Source organism: Lynx canadensis, chromosome B1, assembly GCF_007474595.2.
Source record: "Lynx canadensis isolate LIC74 chromosome B1, mLynCan4.pri.v2, whole genome shotgun sequence".
NCBI lineage: Eukaryota > Metazoa > Chordata > Mammalia > Carnivora > Felidae > Lynx > Lynx canadensis.
This window is the reverse complement of record NC_044306.2, coordinates 142878748-142894283: the sequence shown is the minus strand read 5'-3', so window position 1 is coordinate 142894283 and position 15536 is coordinate 142878748. Positions and strand designations below refer to the sequence as shown.

The 15536-nt window shown below is 36.6% G+C and overlaps 1 protein-coding gene across 4 annotated transcripts in view; it reads right to left on the bottom strand.

Moving 5' to 3' along the window:
• Positions 1 to 7099: 7099 nt before the first annotated feature.
• Positions 7100 to 15536, bottom strand: part of CNOT6L (CCR4-NOT transcription complex subunit 6 like) — a 116951-nt gene continuing 108514 nt past the window's right edge. For 3 of the 4 annotated variants that reach the window (XM_030313626.1, XM_030313624.1, XM_030313625.1), the window contains exon 12: positions 7100 to 14494. In XM_030313626.1, the coding sequence (XP_030169486.1) occupies positions 14282 to 14494 (213 nt within the window). In that variant the 3' untranslated portion in view covers positions 7100 to 14281. The remainder of the gene's footprint in view (positions 14495 to 15536) is intronic. The other variant, XM_030313627.1, reaches the window with a different exon arrangement.

Below are 15536 nucleotides of genomic sequence, written 5' to 3'. Positions count from 1 at the left end.
ACTTTACAACTTAAGGAAGACAAATTTTAACATCCTTTCATGATATAAATACTGAAAAGGCTAGGAATAGAAGGAAACTACTCAACATAATAAAAGCCATATATGAAAACCAACAGTAAACACCATATTCAAAGGTAAAAGACTGAAAGCTTTTACTCTAAGATTAAAAACAAGGGAAAGATGTTCAATTTTACCAATTCTGTTCAATATAGTAATATAAGTTCCAGCCAGAGAAATTAGGCAAGGAAAATAAATAAAAGGCATTTAAATTTGAAAGGAGAAAATAAAATTATTTCTATTTGCAGATGATAATCTTATACGTAGAAAACCCTAGAAATTCTACAAAAGTAAAAGATTGTTAGAACCAATAAATGAAGTCAGAAAATCAACAGTATATAAAGTTGACACACAGAAATCAGTTGCACCTCTGTACATTCACCGTGAACAATCTGAAAAGGAAATTATGAAAAGAATTCAATTTACAATAGCATCAAAAAGGATAAAATCCTTAGGAGTTGACTAAGGAAGTAAGAGACACGATGAAAACTACAAAACATTGTCAAAAGAAATAAAAGAAGATATAAATATATGGAAAGATATTCTATGTTCATGGATTAGAAGACTTAATGTTGTTAAGATGTCCATACACAAAGTGATCTACAGATTCAATGCAATCCTTATAAAATCTCAATTACATTAAAAAAAATAGAAAAGCCTATGTTAAAATTTATAAGGAATCTCAAGGGATTCTAAATGGCCAAAACAATGTTGAAAAAAAAAAAAAGAACAAAGTTGGAAGATGCACTCTTCCTGATTTCAAACCTTACTACAAAGGTGCAATAATCAAAACATTGTGGTACTGGCACAAAGACAGACATTTAGACCAATGGAACAGAATAGAGAGCCAGCCCAGAAATAAACTTTCATGTAAACAGCCAAATGATTTTTGGTAAGGGTGCCAAGACCACTCAATGGAAAGGACAGTCTTTTCAATAGTGCAAGGAAAAATAAATATCTGATGCAAAAGAATGAAGTTAGACCTTTACTTAAGGTTAATAAACTTTACTTAATTTACAAAAATTAACTTAAAATGGACCAAAGACCGAAATGTAAGATCTAAAACTACAAAACGTTTAAAAGAAAACATAGGAAGCCATTGGATTTAGCAATGATTTCTTAACACTATACTTAACACTACTGAACAGTTAAAAATGGTTAAGACAACAAATGTTATGTTTTTTACCACACTAAATAAAAAAAGACAATGCAGGTAAAGTATAAGAAAAAAATTGGCTAGAAGCATGAGAACAGATACAGAATAAAAAAGTGTGTGCTAAATATTTTCTTGCTTGCTCCCACATGCATTCCTCAGTCTTTCCTCTATTCTGAATATACCCCAGCTAGCAATATTTTTCAGGCTTCTTTGCCAGTCACTTCTGGCTAGGTGTAGCCAATGAGAGACATGGTAGAAAACTGTAAGGAAGAAGGGAAAGAAAGCCAGGGCCTTTCTGCTACAGGTAGCATTTCCAGCAGACTCCTGAGTCTTCTCTGTGATCCCAGCCCCAAAACATAAACCTCCCTTTGTGACACCACCTCCCACAGGCGGTGCCTGCCTTGGTTCTAGCTCCTGACAGGTAAACCCACTTTCTTGGAGCTAGTAATCCCATCTTCTCCTGATTTCCAGTGGCTTAAAGGCTATAGTGGCTATTGGATGCTGCTAATCTCGGGTTTGCCTTACTATCCACTGTTTGACTTCATTTTTTTCTCCCCATTTAACTCATTCCCTACCTTATACTCATCTTGACTAAAATAGAGTCGTTTCTGTTTTTTCAACTGAATCCTAACTAATACAATCTCTTATTATAGACACTTCTAAACCAAATCCATATAGAGAGACCATAAATCCCCATAAGTTGCACCATTTAACGTTCAGATCTTTTAAATAAGGGCTACATGTTTATTTCTATGTTTTGCCCCTCTTTAAGTGTTTTATATACTTATATATGTAATATATCCCATATATATGAAATATATACACATACACATACTAGGAACTTATCATATATGTCAAGTACTATAGTTTTCTTTAGTTAAGATTCTAACAATCTGAGAGGCCTACTGTAATTACCTACCATGTGGATATTCCAGGAAACAGATTTTGAGATGGAGACTGGCATTCAGAAAGTTTTTTGGAGAGTGCCAGGATCAAACCTGGGAAGTAAAGAAATCAATGCAGTCACAACAAAGACCTCAACCACTGCCATGGGGACTCTAGAGATGGCCATGTCCATTCAGAATTGTCACATGTTGATATGAAGGCTTATTAACTTATTAAGCCTACATTTACCAGCCATTGGCCACAGATGGGTAACTCCTCCCAGAATGGGGCATAATGTTGGGTAAGGCAGTTGTCCCTCCTCAGCCTAGAGGACTTATCAGAAGCATTCTCAGTGGAGAGTCCTCTCAGATGAAAGAGTGTTTCAGTCCTGAAGAGGGAACACCACAACACCACTTTGAGCCACTCAGTCACTTGTTTTATATAATACATTTTGAAAGCATCTGCATCTTCTGCCCCCCAAAACTTACAAGGGAAAGATTAGTAAGAAGAACTAGTTTTGTGCTGCAGCTGTTCAGGGGCTACAAATGATACTCACCATCTCCCTCCTCCACTAGCCACTCACCCTAAGCTTCCTCTCATTCTCAACTAGCATCTCTACTGCTCTTGGTAGCTGATCTAGTAGAGCAACCTAGAACCTGGTTACCATGCCCTTTTCAGGCCATGATTCTTACACTTGTCAATTTAACAGCAAAATGGAGCAAGGAAATACCAAGAGTCACTCAAATGTTCACCTAGATGCCAAATATATTCCTCCCTGCTCCCACTGTGTAGCAGCAGCTGGACCTCTAATGCCATAGTTCTGCATGGCCCAATAGGAGGGGCCACTTGCACTCTAGTCTTGACCTGCTGCAGAGCCCTTTCCTGTTTCCTACACCAACTCATGACCAAGATTACATAGCTATTGAGTACTAACCTTTCTGAGCCTGTTTCCTCACCTGAAAAAATTAAGAGAATTACAGTACATATATTACTGGGTTGCTGTGAAGATTAAATGATTTCTTATATATAAAGCATATAAATATTGCCTGGCACAAAATAAACTCTATATGAGTAAATTCTAGTTTTTATATTAATTTACATATTTTCAATGATCTACAATAAAGGGATACAAGTATATATAATATGCTTAGAAAACACAGGGGTTCTCTAAATTTATTTTAATAAGAACTTTATCGTTTGCTATTGTAACTTTAAGTACATTGCCTTGGCTTGTTTTAACAGAAGTTCAAGATCCCCCAAGTCATATTTGAGGATAAAAGCTGAGCCTGAACATATGTGAGAGTTAACATCCAGGTAAGTGAACTTTGACCAAGAGAGCCTAGGATCCAACGGATAAATCTCCCCTTCCACTCCTCAGATAGACACTTACAGGCGCATGTTACTTGGCTCTTCGGAGGGTTCCTGGTAGGATCAAGCCTCAGCTGCTCACAGAAGTGATCAGCTCAAGAACTCACCACTGAACTGGCTTTCCCTCTTTCCCTGTTCAACTCTTCCTAGTGTCCTCTCTTGTTTCTTAAGATCACATCCCAACATCAACTACCTGCAAGATCTTCCAGGCCTGTCTTTTGGAGAAACTTAGGCCAAGACAAAAATTAACAGAGGTAGCCCAACAAGGCAAATGCTTCTGGACCTGGATCACTCTGTAGTCACTCCATTGTTGGTTGATGACCCCAGTATGCTTTCACTGGTGATAGATCTGAAGCACAGTTGGAAGAGAAGCACTGGCTACATGAGAAGCAGTAGCATTTAAATAGCATGGCACAATTTTAAGTATAAGAATTGCGGGGCTGTCTGGTTCTCAAAACTGACTTCAGACATCTTGAAAAAATAAAATGACAGGCTCAGATTACACAGCTATAACTCAAGATATGCTGTGAATCCAGGGCAGTGCTTAATAATTATTTCAGTAGCCATGGGGCAAACAGTGCTAAAAATCAGGCCCATGATTTATATAATAGTAGCAGAGCCACAATGAATATGAGCATAATCTTCAAGGTTGTCAAAGTGAAACTCAGAAACATTTGGTAGAATGGGATGGGAACATTTGGTAGAAAAGCCAGAGAAGTTCAAATTCCCAGATGTCCTTGAACACTTACAGCCCTGTCTCTTGCTAGAACAAAGAAATCTCGCTTTGCCTGCATGACTTGCAAAGTTCTTACTTGCAGAAGGTGCCCCAAAAGACTGCTTGTCCTCCTTAAGATCCACGCATGCCTCCCCTCTTTGAACTTGAGATCAGTAACTGGTGACATCACAGCACTGCCTGAGCAGAGGTATACAACACTTAAGCCAGAAGAAACTAGCTTCCACATCCAGAGAATTCCAAGGCCTGGGCTAACATTATGACCAAGGACTAAAGAAACACATGGAAGTGGATCTTGAAAGTGTTATATCTGAGAGACCTAAGGAAGACTGCATAAGGAACAATTTATTGGCACGGTGGCACTCTACTGTGATTCAAGATCTAAGTCTTAGCAAGAAGTCCTGGAGGCAGTCAAAACCTGCTGCTGGCATGATTCCTTGAAATTTGATGTGGCAGGTTGTGTTCCTTGGGAAGCATATTCTGAAATAGGGATTAATGTGCAATTAGTTGAAAACTCTGAGGATGGGATGGCACTTCAGAGGTGCTGAGGTGGACTAAGACTGAACCTTAATAATACTCATTAACTTCCCAGGCACTGGATGTAGGCTGTCCCCAGGAAGGGGTCATTTGGGGCTCACAATGCTGGTATAGAAAATTCATCATAGGGGCGCCTGGGTGGCTCAGTCAGTTGGGCGGCCGACTTCGACTCAGGTCATGATCTCATGGATTGTGGGTTTGAGCCCCGCATCAGGCTCTGTGCTGACAGCTGGGAGCCTGGAGCCTAGTTTGGATTCTGTGGCTCCCTCTCTCTCTCTCCTCCTCCCCCACTCACACTGTCTCTCTCTCAAAAATAAATAAACATTAAAAAAAAAAGATACATCATATTAACATGAGAAGGTAGGGTTGCTGCTACACAATGGGAGGCAGGAATGAGCATATCTAGAATCCAAGGGATTCATGGGGCAGCTCTTGGTTCTTTCATGTGTAGGGATGACTGGGCAAACTCCATAAACATGCCCAACAAGCCCAAAACATCTCATTGGGATGAAGGTCTGGATTACCAAACCTTAGAAAAGCAATCTAGACCCAATGGTGTGCTGGTGCAAAGCTGAGTAAAATCTGCAAGAGAGAAGGTGACAAATACTAATCATAGCCTCTGAGTCAGTTGCAACAATGGACTGTACCTTGTTCTCCTACTCCATATTTTGTTGAGATGAGTGCGTCGTGTCAGACTCCTCTTGTGCTCTGCCTCACATCCTCTCAGCTCATTCCTTACCCACATCACAGCTTGGCAACCAATGTCAGACAAGTTTAACAGCACTTTACCTTTTGCTTTCTGCACCGCCCCATTTATCCACTATTATATTGGATTCAGCACAACAGATGCACAAACATAGGAAAAAGAATGAACACCCTTTTCTCATGGGAGCCCATAAATACTCTCCTCTCCCATCCCTCATGAAGACAATTTTGAGGTACATTCTAGTCAGCTCCCAAAGAGTCAATAGCAAGGTTACGCCCCAGTTGCCCACAGAGGTGCTCAGCTCAAAATTGTACCCTTGACTTGGTTTTCCCTATTCCATTATTCCTACCCTACTCTTTGCTGGGATCACTTCTCCAAATAAATGATCCGTATGCAAGCTGGTCTTGGTGTCTGCTTTTTGAATCATTTCATTTCTTACACCTATTTTACCAAGAAGGGTACATTTTGATCAAGTTCACGTGGTGGAATGCAAGGACACTTGGTGAGTGTCTTGATTGCACTATTTTAGGAGTATCTGCTTAATAAGCCAGTGTCTCAACACCTGGTCCCTTCAAGATACACTTCAAGTGGCTCTACTTTTGGAGTACTTCCTAAAGGCTGGCCAACAGCAAGGCCTCTAAAAAGAGAGGGTTCTTGGGGTCAGTGACAGGCTTGTATTGGATCCTGGGTAAAAAGGACCAATTCGTAGGTACTGAGCTTTTAGCCTAGAGATTTGTCAATGTTCGCAATCTGTTCCAGGAGAATCTGCCATTATCTTCCCTAAGCCCTTGTTAAACTGGATAGCTCAGTTTGTTTCATGCTCTTCAAGAACAATCTGGTCTCAATCACACCGTGTCTTAAAATCAATTTTCTACTGAATATCCCCAAACATAGTTTCAAAATTACTAATTATTTCACTGTGTGCCCTTTCCCTCCCCCCTTCCAAGATTCTAAGATTTTAGATACCTTTACTATGACTAAAATACATTGATATTTTCTGTGTCATAAATGGAACTTAGACAGGGAACCTGTCCAACTTTATATCCCCAAAGCAGCTTGTTCATAGTAGATACTTGAATATTTATTGAATGAGTTTACTCTGGGTCTTGAGAGGTCCACCTATTAATTAAGAGTGGTTTATGTCAGTAACTGGGCAGATCTGATGACTGTAGATCAGGATGGGCTAGCTCATGCTGCAATAACAAAACTTCAGTTTGTGAAGACATTGAGATTTGGCAGTTCTCACTCAACCTACATGCTCTGTGCATGGCGGCAGGGGAGCTCTGCTCATCAAAGTCACTCAAGGATCTAGGATGGGAAGGTGGATCTCAACTCAGGCTTCCACCTTATCACCAAGGCAAGAGAAGGGAATATGGCAAATTGCACACTGGGTCTTAAAGCTTCACTCAGAAGTGACACATGTCCCTCTCTGCTCAGATTTCTTCAGCCAAAGCAAGTCATAAATATAGCTAACTTCCAAATCTATTCTAAACAAAGTATTGTTTAAGCAGTTCATCAGAGAAAAAAAATGTAGCATAAATTTGTAATTTTTTGCCTGAATTACCTTGGCTTCCTACTTCAACTTTCCAAGAGATATACTCACCTAAAAGCAGACACATACTGCACAGATAAAGAGTAAAAAACCAAGACAAAGGTATGCAGTTGCAAAATGGCCATTTATTGCCTACAGGGGAAGGAAAGGGAGGGAGAGAAGAGGAAGTACACAGGTGCAAGGAAACAAGCATATATTTAGCCCTATACATCATGTGTGAGCAGTACCCAATCTCCAAAATGGAAAAAAGTATTTTGTCATCTGACATAGTAGTTAAGGTTCTTAAGCACCTCCCTTCTGAGCTGCCACAAGATTTAAAAGGCAGGACTGCTTTGTTTAATCAATGTTCACATTAACGAAAAAATACTACCACCCAACTGTGTCCTTATACACGCACATTTGTACAGTGTCTATTGTGGAAAAACATCTCAGCTGAGCAGTTTGGTCAAGTTTCAGACCTCATCAACTGTTTAACTGTAATAAATAGAAAAATAAAGCAGCTGGTGATTTTGTCAGAGAGAATGTGTTCAATAAGAAAGAACCACTTTCTCAAGGATGACAGAGTGTTAAATGATTAGAACACCACAGAACCAGTCTATTAAACATTAAACACTACTAGCTACAATTACATGGCACTTCATTAAATCTTCGAAAGAAAGAAAGAAAGAAAGAGAAAGAAAGAAAGAAAGAAAGAAGAAAAGAAAAAGAAAAAGAAAAGAACAAAGAAAAGAAAAAAGAAAGATCTTAGATTTTAAACTGATTATTGGAACACAGTAACAAATTGATTTAGTGCTTGGCATTTTCTTAGGACAAAAGCAAAGTAAATATACAACCTAAAACAGGAGAATTTGTTTTGGGACATCAATAGAAACTACTATGTATTCAGGGGAAAAATTACCAAAATATCTTGCTCAGTTTTAAACTCAAGTGCTTTTCTTTCCAACCATTAAATTTGCTACAAAAACACTTTATAGGCCACATAATTACTCAAATTTATGCAAAATAATAAATTAGTTTAATGCCAAATAATGAGAATAAATAAATTCTTCCCTATTCAAATGGTAAATTGAGTTGAAGAGTAGATCGTCTCATGGACAATTAGTTGGCACTTGTTTTATGGTTGAAAGAAATCACAAAAGAAGATATAAATTAACCTATAGTGAATATGACCAACACCCTGGCCTTTCCGAAAGAGAAGGTACAAACATGTTTTCTCTTTAAAAAAAAAAAAAAAAAAATCTCCCTCCATACCACCCCATCCAGAGGTAAAAAAGCCAAATTTGAAACGTTCATCCTCCTCAAAATATTCCAAGTACTCCAATGAACTCTATTCCTCAACTTCTCCTAGATGAAAGAATTGCTTGCATTTGGACAACTGTACGAATGCCCATAGTGCACTTCTCAGTGCTGCTGGTGTTTAAGAAATTTGCCACTCACAACACTGAACAATTCCAGATCCAGTGTGCAGTAATACAGCCATCCAAACTCCTCCCCCCAAAAAAAAGTTGGCAGAGCACCGCTCAGGAATTTCATAGGTAAGGGAATATATTTTTAGCAAGTTAAGCACAGAGAAAGAACAGTACAGCTTCTTAATACATACACACCCAGACTACTGCATCACTTATTGTATCAACACTGAAACAAGTAGCAGGAAACTAAGCCTGTTAAGAAGCAAAGCCATTGTTTGACACATCAACGCTGAGCCAATTGTGTGAGTTTTAAGATAACTAATTCAACAAATGTGGTACATATAACCACTGATAGTTTGAAAGGAAATACAGTCATAGGTCAGTAACTAGAAATTAACACAAAACTGAAATGAGCAAGAAAGGACCACTTCTAAAAGTTACCATGATTCTTATGCCTTTAGAATTAAAAGTGACACACATACAAGTAGGGAAATTATCTAAATCTGGGGAGATTATAAGAAAAATAACTACTAATAGGTGCCAAACTATGCCTTCTCAAAGTTTCTGAAAGCTGAATGTACCAAGCTACTATGCCAAAAGAGTCATATCACTTGGCATTTACATACCTTTTTCAAAATATGATTTATTTCTGATAACACAATTTCTAATTTCAGTACAATGCTACTGAATTTATAGTAAGTGCCATAAAAAATGAACATTTAATAGGCAGAAATGTCCTTATTTCATATGCTTTGAAAGTAAAATCTATTTTACTTAAAAACATTCCATTACTTCAATGTCATAATATACATCGAATAAAACCTCAACATGCCTGTTTTCCTTTGGTTCCAAGAATAACCCAAACAAACCTACGCCAAAAGAAATTACTAAGTAGGTTAACAAAGCTTGCTTTTCCTAGTATCTCCCTATTTCTTGCCGTAGGACTTATGTAATTCAACAGAGAACCTTACATAAAGAAGGTATTTGGTTAAAACAAGAAATATGCATGCTCTCCCTTACCACCTTCCTGAAAAAAAACTTTTTTTCTTTTCGTGGCTCGTATTCAGAACACCCTGCAGTGTAAGTGCTTCCTTTTTTCTTCTTACCCTTAAACTTTAAGATGACGCTTATACAACAGAGATATCCAAATCGTTCTGTAAAATGAAAGATGCTTTTGGCATCCTGTTCTTAAACAGATTACAACTTTGGTAAATAAGCCAGGTTAAAGGTGTACTAATTTACTTGGATTTGAAATTGATGATCATGATGCCATAAAAAAATTAAAATCACTCAAAGCAATCGTAACTACAAAAGTTCTCTCAGTCTACAAATTGAAAACTTTATTTGAAGCTCCTGGCTTAGAAAAATACTCTGATTTTCCTAATTTGTCTACCTAGAATTCTCACAGTTCTATAAACATGATACAATTCAGAAGGAAAAGATTAAACAAATCTACATATTAGAAAGTTGATTTTTGTTTAAAGGGGAGGGCAGGTAGGAGAGAAAGAGAATACCTTATAAATGTGAGAATTCACATTTCTGTCAAAAAGTATATTTGAATGCTATTTTTAAAACGTGCCATAAAGTCATTGCTTGCTATATAACCATTATTCTATGGCCTGCCAAATGTATCAGAAATTGATTATGTTTTCTGTGGCTAAAGCTACTGATCAGTCAGTGCATTTTACAAAGCTATTAAAATCTCTCAGAATAGAAGACTTAGAAACAAGTAAGTACTGTAAGTACTGGGACACAGCCAATTCGCTAGAAAATCTAGCCCTATATTAGGAATGAAAACAATATGCCTCTGATTCCATCAAAGAACACATTTAACCTATTTTGTCTTGTGCTATTCTACTTCTTGCTATTTGATTTGAAAGTATAGATGGCATTTGTGATTTTTAGAAACTCTTGGGAATACAAATGCAAACTTAATTTTTCACCCACTTAATAGATAATTAGAAGATACAATTTTTAAATGGAACATAGTTATGTTTGCCCATGTTCCAGTTTTAATGTGCCACATCCTCAATTCTAATACAACCCACTGTAGAATCAAGTGATATGAGCCTTAGATATCTTTCAACTTTCTCCCATCTCTGTGATTCAATACATAACTGTAACATACCAAATAAGAGGGACAAAGAAGAACGAAGCTTTATACTTCTGCAAACTATAACACTAAAACACAGTGGCTTCTTTAATACATTCACACAGGATGCTTATTAGTAAAATTAAATATCTGCCTATGAATATTGAAAAGTAATTTGAAAAGAAAGAGCTTGGAACAAGGCAAATGGGAGGAAGGGGGAGGAAGCTGGTCTCAGAACCCATTGTGCCATTACCTGACTTTAACATGTGATATTCAAACGAACGTTCACACGCCTTACATCAAAGAAATGAAACAAAAATATTCAGCTACGTTGTACAAAATTTTTTTTACATAAAACATCATAAATCTCGAACAGATTTACTATATCTGAATTCTAAAAAGTTGCCTATAGAATGGTGCTGGGATTCTGTTCTCTGCTTGCTTTTAGGCAGTGCTGTTGCTTAAAAGTTGACACCAGGCACAATATTTTAAAACAAAGTCAACAAGCAAGGAGCAGTAAGTGGATTTGAGCCTTTCTCAGATGTCAGTCCTGAGGATGCTGCAATATTCCCCATCGAAATGTGTAAAGCTATGAGGCGGATACTGATGCCTGAGAGAGTGGGTGACTTGACATGCACTTGTAGGACTGTTGTAATAGCAAACAGTGCAGTTTTCCCTTCCTCAAACACTGTTTCAATAAATTTAAAGAACACTCCAGTTCTTACACAAAGATCAGAAATCATATTTAACAGTTAAAAAAAAACACAACACATTATCACAACCTAAAAATGCCCAAATTTTCTCTTAACTTCACATAAAATATGCAGCAGCCCCATGGCATAAAGCTTATTAAACTTATTCTGAGAACTAGAAAGTATATAAGCATAAATATTTTACTTTCATTGAATATATACCCTATGTCATTCACCTCTTCCTTTTGGCTTCTCACTGCCAAAGTTCCAAATGGCATGCGTTTTAACAAGACAATACTGAGGAGAGCAGCATTTCTGATCATCTGAATTGGCAGCTCAAAACAGATACCACTCCTTTTACAAAGGGAACAAAGGGTGAAAGTGTGTGAAATCTGGGCAGTGGGCTAAAGGGAAACCGTGCACATGAAATTTGGGTTACCATGCCCCAAGTGTGTGTGCCACCCAAAACATAACACAATTACCTACTTCAACAGAGCTACTACCAACATTTACTAAAACCACATTAAAAATACACAGGATAATGAATGGTTTGAAAGAGTGCATTTGGAAGCAGAGAGAACCCAATTACACACCTTCCTGCAACAGAGTGCCTCGATCATACACAAAATAAACTTAAGCTGTTTACAATGTTTCCCAATTTTTTTTTATTTTTTCCCTCTACATTTAACTATTAAAAAAGTTTTTTTTTTTATTAATAAATGGGCTCCTCTGTGGTTCATATACAATCATAAGTGAACTTTAAATTCCATTTTATACAAACATCTCAAAAAATATCGGGAGTGAAGTATGGTAGGAAATATTGCTCACATTGCTAATTAACATGCGTATATGAAAGGAGGAAAATGTTTTGTTAGTGCATATACCTCCAGAGCAGAAAATCCACCCAAAACAAAAGATTTAAAATAAAACATACAGTAGCTGATTACAAAAAAAGGTAATGTCCACAAAATTAAGTTTTTCATGCTATTCTACTTTCCAGTACTATGGTTCAGGTAATCAATTTGCATGGCTAGATGTTGAATGTTTGAGGTATATAAGAAGGGATACCTGCACATTGAGGAAAATCTGTCACCTTAAGGGTTGTTTCTTTGTTTCTGTTTGTTTATTCTGGTACTTTACCATTTTTAAAAGAATATTTTATTTACATCAAACTTCACTCAACTACAATTACATTCCAATTATAAAAGATGACAAACAACGCCTCTATCACTAGGCACTTTTAAAAGGGAGTTTAGGCTTTACAGAACCCTTCTGATGCGATCCCATATACGACATTACATCATCCCACCACCCTCGTCCCACTAAAATTACCCTTCAGGGGAAATATTATATAGCCTGATTAATTTACTATGGAAGAAATTAGTATAAAATGACCAAAGGAAATGCATCATTTAAGACTAATAAAACAGCCTACAATGTCAGGTTTGAAAGAGGAGACAAATTGTATATATTTAAAACTAATTAAATAATTTAAATTTGACCTGTACTTTATATATTAGTGAGACACAAATATAGGCTATTTTCTTTTAAAATTTCATTCACATAATGGAAAATTTCTTGTTTATTAAAAATATCACATTTTGAGACTAGAAACAGTAAAGTGCATGAAAAGTTTAAAATATAAATTTCAGAAAACTCTTATAGCAGCAAAAAAGCAGAATAAAGAAAAACTTAAAAACACAGACACAACCTTTTCCTGTTACTGTGCCATAATTAACATCAAGTAGCCAACCAATTTTTTCCCCCAGAAAACGGTTATTACGTTCACTGCCTCTTGAGTCACAGATTTTCAACTGGCCCCTCCTGGGCAAAAAAAGGATTCCAAAGTTTCTAAAGAGCATCAACAGTTGGGAATAAACCAGTAGCTTCTTAATTCAACCCTGACAGACAACAGAAACAAAGATTAAAAGCATATAATGGCCATTTGGCAACTAGAGTCAGGAAAAATGATCTGAGGTTTTCAACTACTCCCTGTTCTCTCTCCCTCCAAAATCTTTTCCACCTCAAAAAGCCAAAACCATCAGACACTTGCCCTACTTTGGGAAACACATGAAATATTTGTATCACTTTTCCCTTTTAAAACTTTGATCAGGGTTTCATTCAGCAGTTGTTCTGGTTTTTTTTGTTTGTTTGTTTTTTAACATTTGACTATAACTGCAAAAATCGTACAGATCATATAATATCTGTTTCTTTAGCACAACCAGGCAGAAAAAGGTGGATGGGAATAATTAAAAATACTGGACACTAATTTTGTGGGCATCCTAAATGTAAAAAAATTCTATTTTCAAGATGTGTGGCAGTAGAAATTACCCACTGTTCCCCAATAAATAAACTGGAGAGAAAGGCTTAAAATTAATACTTCTAATGAGGTTACAACTAATAGAGGAACAAAATACAGAGTGATTCTTCAAAACAAAACAAAAAAATAACCAGCACTTGCCCAACTGTCATGTACTGTTAAATACTTGATTTTGAAAGCATATTGTGCAACCACCTTTAATTTCTCAATTTTTCTTATTATGGTTAAAGGCTATATCATCGTTTATGTACAGATCTAGCAAATTTAAGTGCTTTGTTAATGTGCAAAAGACTTGGGGAGTCAAAAACCAGTTTGTTATAATGGAAAACAGAAATCCAAGAAATTTTTCCTGCAAGGCATGCCATCATTCAGTTTAAAATGTTGTATTTATAGTTCTTTTTAATTGCCTTTTACAAAAATGGTTGATTTGAAAACATTCAAAGGAAAGTATTTGTTTTGGAAAAACAAATACACTTGTTGGGCCTTGAATTGGTGATTTATTAATTACAAATGCTGACTCTAAGATAATATGAAAAAGGTCCAATTTAAAAACATGTTAAATTAAAAATTTGGAAAGTAATACTTTGGTTCCAGCCCTAGTGCCAAATGATACCAATATGCACAAAAATGTACAAAATCTTAGAGCAAACACATAATGAAAGGAACCTGAAGAAGCAGCTTAAGGATGGCCATACTTCACTCCTACATACTTTGATTTACAACTGTACAGGTCCATAGCAACAGATCCCCCCGTCTTTGCGGGGCAGTACTCCACTACCTCCGATTAGGCAAGTGAACACCATTGACAAGAGGCAGAAGTGGAGGGTGGAGTTCAAGTTGTGTTAACAGTGAGAAGTGGTCTGAAGGGATGTGAGGGTGTGGACACCCAGTGATGTTGTTCTCAACCAGCCATTGAGGATCTAAAGGCCCCAGGACACCAAGCACGTTCATATGAGTCTTGGAATAGAAAATGTAGTCAATCACGCCCTGGAAAGAGATTGGGGATTGAGAAAAAAGAAAAAAATATGCTTAGAAAAAAAAGAGTAACTCAAGATATATAAAAAACAATCCATAATTTGTAAAAGCCAAATATCTGAGTAACTTGTACTTGTAGTACCTGTTGTCTTGACAATGGGGTCATGTAAGGCTCAAATCTTCAGTGGGTAGGACATGAAATAAAGACGGCTAAATAGGGAAATACAGGGCCCTACTGGAGTCATAAAGCCTTGCATTTGTGCGTAAGTGGTAAGCAAACTGAGAAGCTAAACACACCAAATTATGTCTAGGCATCTTTAAAAATGTCTTGCTTAGGTTAGTGAAATTAAATCCATCAGTATAAACATTATGGGAACTACACTAAATCATTTACAATAAGTTGTTTTAATATAAATGCATAATGAAAAGGTAGGACTCAAATTAATTCTTTTAATGTTAATTGGCATTATTTTCCATTATCTACACATCGAGATATCCAAACACACAAAGCCATGGTAAATCATGTTTTCAGATTTGTCAGTTCTAGTTCAGCTTTCCCAGATATGCTACGTACTTACAAAATACTACCTACAGTTAACGTTTCTAATGTGTTCTTTAGAATACTCATTTTCACAACTATAAATATACTGTAAATTTTGGATTCCTTAGCAAAAAATATTCAGCAGGGCCCTATATATTTGTATCAGTTTTGTCTCTGAGAACTAGATGATTTATTTGGTTTGTCTGATCATTAAGCTTTAAAACTGAAGTGCTTTTTATTGCCCCAGGCTGTGGAGACAAGACAGTAAAGTCAAATTTCTTCCTATCCACATCAAGAGAGCCTGAGCCCAAGTATGAAGAAATATTTCCAGATCTGGAAGTATCTACTTACAAATGCTATACATAATGAGTTCCAGAAATATTTTAAATGGTCATCACAGTGAAATGGGCTACTTAAGAAAAAAAAGAAGAAAGAAAGAAAAAACTTTTGGTGAAAAAAATTTATTATGAAATTTGGAAATAATTACCTCAGGTTGATTTTGACATGACCATG